Genomic DNA, 5,000 nt, shown 5'->3' with positions numbered 1-5,000 from the left:
TGCAGATGATGGTAACTGGCATCATATTTGTATCACATGGGAGAGCACAAATGGCTCGTGGAAAGTTTACAAAGATGGCAGCGTGCAAGCCCGTGGGTCTCAGTTGAAGTCTGGTTATAAAATAAAGACGAACGGAATACTCACTGTCGGGCAAGAACAAGATTCGTTTGGTGGCCGCTTTGACCCAAATCAAAGTTACCTTGGAGAACTGACGGGCCTCAATAACTGGAACAGAGTTCTCTCTCCGAGTGAAATCTTGGAAATGTCGAAATCGTGCCATGTGGGGCAGGGTAACGTTAAGAAATGGTCTGATTTCAAAGTAGGAATAAGAGGCAATGTAAGGGTCATCTCCCCATCGGCTTGTGAAGCGTAAAATTCATTTTGCATTGTTGAAAGCATCATTGATGAACCGTGTCATTAAATGTTTTGTCGTGTGTTGGCGCTGTTTCATTATTGGCTTCGTTTTAAAGTGGATTTATCGAAGGAGGGTGAATATTGGCGTCTGAGATTCTAATCACTTTCGGTTGATTAAGGGCCTGTTCACAGAAGGTTGGGGATCCCCTGGTAGGTGAGATACCCCCCCCCCCCCCTCCCCGCTATCACGTGGTCGCTAAGTACCAAAACTCTCCGAGATGACGGATGGAAGACACGTTTTTCACTTCATTGATATCTTTAGCGGCAGCTTAAGTTTCCGTTTTAAATTTGTTGTATCCGGGAAGAAGGGCTTCAGTGTGATCAGCTTGGTCATCGGACACTATACTGTCGATGGTACTCCCATGATCTTCGGTATTTTCTGCAAGGAAACCGTTTCTCTTGACATTTCATAGGTGAAAAGAGCGGCTGGTAGCCATGTTCTTTTGGCCGGCTTCGGCGAAATGTTCAAACTAAAGATAAATGCCCGAACATCGTCCCAGTCAGGCGGGGTACCTTACCTTCATCATTCACATGGAGAAAACTCACCCCAGCTAAGCGGGTTTCCCGGCCCTGCTGATCAGCAATCTGCCTCGGTGAGGTACCCCATGCACATCTCATGTGAACAGGATCAAGAAAAAAAAAAGACATTGTATAGAGAGATTGGTTACACTACCGAGGTGGGGTACCTCACCTACCCTGGGTCCTCCACCTCTATGTGAATAGGAAACGGCTAAATGTAGGACGTTTTAAAGCAATTATAACCTTTCTTAATCGTCCGGATTGCTGCAACTTCCAATAAAACACCCACGTTTGATATACTGCCCTTGAGCACTTTCTAGAGTCGACGCATAGCTCAAGTATAATGGGCCTACCAGGGAGGTCGAATACCCTTGATAATATTAACCTCCGATCGTTTGACCCAGGTAGTTGAGATAAAAAACTACCGTACGGGAAGTTGCGACAAAAAAACTCACATTCTCGAAATAACTGCCGAGCAAGACCTGCCTTCATAATTATATCCTTAATAATTAAACTATAAAGACTCCTTCGATAAGGACTATTAGCACTATAATAGTAAGCGTTGACACTACAGCTATAGTTGTACACAGAATTCGATGTGTCCAGGGCCCAGGTGGAGGAACAGCCGTTTACTAACAGAGCAGCTTTAGCCAGAAGCCCACGAGGAGCCGCCTCCCTATGCACTGTACCCTTGAGTCAACCTTTGCGCGTATCCTTCTATTTTTAGAAGTAACCCTTCAGCAGGAGACTCACATTTACATTAACTTTCGTCGTTTTTCCTATTCACAACACTCCTAATGATATGCGAAATAACACGGAAAACCAGCATGTTATTGGCTAGGCGTGCATAAAACACGTGCATGACACTACAGGAGGGTTATTCACAAAACCGGAACACCTTGTCTTCCTCTTCGCTAACAAATTGTATGTTCTTAAACCAAACAAGTGTTGAAAGTTAAGGATTGTGAGACAGGGGCTACGGTTTACAGTCCTTGTTCACAAGACTTGAAACTCTAAAAATTAAGGATATAATTTCAAAGGCAGCACATTTCCGCTGATATTTTAAGAATTTGAGAGTTTTTCTTAAACGCAATCCCAAGGATATTCGACCTCCTTGGGAGGCCCCTCATACTCTAGAATGTGCTATTAAATGTTCATACATCAAGTGTGGGTATTTTATTGAAAGTTGCAGTGCTGGCCGGACGATAAGAAAGGTTGTAATTGTTTCGAAAAATCTTACATTTAATCGACCGGATGTGATTAAAATTTCGGACACCAATGTTCACCCTCCTTCGGTAAATGTACTTTAAACAAAGCCAATAATGAAACAGTGATAACACACGGCAAAACATTTATTGAAAAGAATGATTCATGATGCTTTCATGCAGCAATGCCAGACAACTAAAGGTGAATTTTACACTTCGCAAGCCGATGGGGAGATAACCCTTATATTGCATCTTATTCCTACTTTGAAATCAGACCATTTCTTGACGTTACCCTGCCCCACATGGCACGATTTCGAGATTTTCAAGATCTCGCTTAAAGAGAGAACTCGGTTCCAGATATTGAGGCCCGTCAGCTCTCCGAGGTAATTTTGAGTTGGGTCAAAGCCGCCACCAAACGAATCTTGCTCTTGCCCGACAGTGAGGATTCCGTTGGTCTTTATTTTATAACCAGTCTTCAACTGAGACCCTTGGGCTTGCACGCTGCCATCTTTGTAAACTTTCCAAGAGCCATTCGTGCTCTCCCATGTGATACAAACGTGATGCCAGTTACCGTCATCAACATATACACCGGTATCTCCGCGAAAGAGATAAAAAAATGTCATTGATTTTCACTTGTGAAACAGTGAATCTACTTTTGCTTCAGTGTTGGTTTCGCATTGACGACCTTTGTCAGTTAATCAGAACCATCAGTCAGGCACATACATGCATTTTAAAATTATGGCCAATAAATGGAAGTAAGCCTGCCAGTGACCTTCTCCGATAGAAATCTGTACTTTTCTTACGCAGATGTTGACAAATGAACAATGCCAAAACACGGTTTATATGCTTAACAATATACGTGAAAAAAATACTCAGTTCTTAATGCCTAAAATAGAGTGGAGTTTTCATAAATCAATTTGTAACACGAGTGCAAATAACAGCAAGTTTCCAAGTTTACAGATGAATGGCACTAAATGTCATCAAACAGTCAAGCCTCTCAATTGTGGTTGTAATTTGTGGTGGTACACTTATAAGCGCACTACACACAATGTCATCTATGTTCATCTTTATCATTGTGATCGATAAGATTGTTTGTGTTGAAATTCCCACGGAGCTGTGCGCAAAAATATTTTCCGGTAATAGAAATTATGAGCTCTTCATTCAGAATAAACGAAACAGTAAAATATCACACCTTAGTTTTCACAAATTGCCTGTGAAAGAGGCCAGAGACAGAAATTTTGCCATAAAAGCGTACTCGCACCATGGAATAAAATACTGTCAGTTCTGCTTCCCGGATTGACCCTGTGTCCTTTCGAGGAAAAACGGGTGGGTTTTTATATCAGTTACCTCTTCCCACGGTCTCTCTTCTCTGCCTGCATTGTCGTTAATTTGAGGCAGAGAAGAGAAACCCCGGGAACAAGTTTAAGTCGAGGGCTTCCTTTGAACTTTGTTCGGTGGCTAACAAACTTTGGTGTCGGCGAAAAATGCAACTCACAGGGTTTTTTACGGGTCCGTTGGAAGCGTGGTTGAATTTCAACAAATGGCCCCAAAAGCGGCAAAAATTTGTGACGCGGATGAATAATACAGCAGCTTCTATTTCAAACAATGGAATTACCTGGTGATTAATAACCTGATCTGGGAGAGTGAACTTTTGACTTTGCAGAAACAATAGTCAACTGCAAGAGTTGGACGATTGTGATCTTAATTGTGTTGAATTCACACATTTCTTTTCACATCGTGGCTTTACAACACTTGAAAGAAAAAAAAAAGCAAACCAACGAAACAACAATCCGATGTCTTGCCGTCATTTTGTCACAGTTGAATCCAATTGATAGTAACACGCAAGGTAATTTGATCACAGGCGGCCGGTGAAATCGATGTTACTTTCGATTTTGCGATTTAATTGTGCAGCCAAAAGTACAATAGAAAAATCGAAAGTAGCAAAAATTTCCCAAAACGTTTTTCGCTGATGGCAACTTTTATATTCGTGGCAAAATATTTATGTTGTTTTCATGTCGCAAATTTTGTTGCTGGTGACAATTTTTTTTTTCTCGATCGACACTTCCTAAAAACGTCCTTGCGCTCTTCCTACAAAGTGTGTATCAATATTAATTTACTTTTGCGTCAATAGTTGTTTTGCATAAGGCAGGCTAACAAATTCTGTAGCTTGCTTAGTTCGTATTTTTGAGCGTTAAAATAGAATTTTCGGTCCTATGTTTCTGGTAGCAAGTCGTATATTTTGAAGTTTCCCATCCAGATACTAACCCCGCCGGATAACGCTTAACTTCAGTGAACTTTTGTCGTGGAAACTGTCAGACGCTCAGAGCACACGCTTAAACTTGTTACGAAAAAGAAGTTGAACTTCATGTCAGCCTGGAAGCCAATGTTTCTCAATTTTCAATCTTTCTGGGTTTAGTATTTTACGAGTAACTACGTGTCTTCTCAGGAAGCTATTTTCCGAAGAAGTCTACGATGGCACTATAATGATTTACGATACCAAAACAATATCGTGTACTATTACAGCTACATATTACGTTCTGGAAAACAAAACGTAGCTCCGTTGACAGTTATGGAGTAAGTTACTGCTCTTCCACACGTACGCAATGCGTACCTATTTCTTATAACAATGCATTACTAATTGGATAAACGTTAAGTGCGTTACGCGACCAAGAGCTTCGCGTGATGACGTACTCGTTTCCGAAAGAGAGTTTACACACCAGAGACTCTTGGTTGGAGTAAAAATTTGGCCACCGCTATGTGACGGAGTTTACTCAGTTCAAAGGACTACCGCCACATCACAGGGTAACATGCATATGAAAAGAAAGGTATACAAACAATGGCAGGCAGGCGGTGGAGGAGGTG

At 41.6% G+C, this 5,000-nt stretch overlaps 2 protein-coding genes across 2 annotated transcripts in view; one reads left to right on the top strand and one right to left on the bottom strand.

Moving 5' to 3' along the window:
* LOC137988439 (neuronal pentraxin-2-like) overlaps positions 1 to 373 on the top strand; it is a 979-nt gene extending 606 nt beyond the window's left edge. Inside the window, exon 2 of the mRNA XM_068834424.1 lies at positions 1 to 373. This exon is cut by the window's left edge and continues 15 nt beyond it. Coding sequence (XP_068690525.1) covers positions 1 to 373 — 373 coding nt within the window.
* A 1,974-nt stretch (positions 374 to 2,347) lies between these two features.
* LOC137988456 (neuronal pentraxin receptor-like) overlaps positions 2,348 to 5,000 on the bottom strand; it is a 5,649-nt gene continuing 2,996 nt past the window's right edge. Inside the window, exons 3-4 of the mRNA XM_068834439.1 lie at positions 4,573 to 4,576; positions 2,348 to 2,733 (exon numbers count right to left, since the gene is read on the bottom strand). Coding sequence (XP_068690540.1) covers positions 2,348 to 2,733; positions 4,573 to 4,576 — 390 coding nt within the window. The remainder of the gene's footprint in view (positions 2,734 to 4,572; positions 4,577 to 5,000) is intronic.

This window comes from Montipora foliosa, unplaced genomic scaffold, assembly GCF_036669935.1.
Source record: "Montipora foliosa isolate CH-2021 unplaced genomic scaffold, ASM3666993v2 scaffold_419, whole genome shotgun sequence".
Lineage (NCBI taxonomy): Eukaryota > Metazoa > Cnidaria > Anthozoa > Scleractinia > Acroporidae > Montipora > Montipora foliosa.
This window is presented reverse-complemented; position numbering and strand designations above follow the sequence as displayed.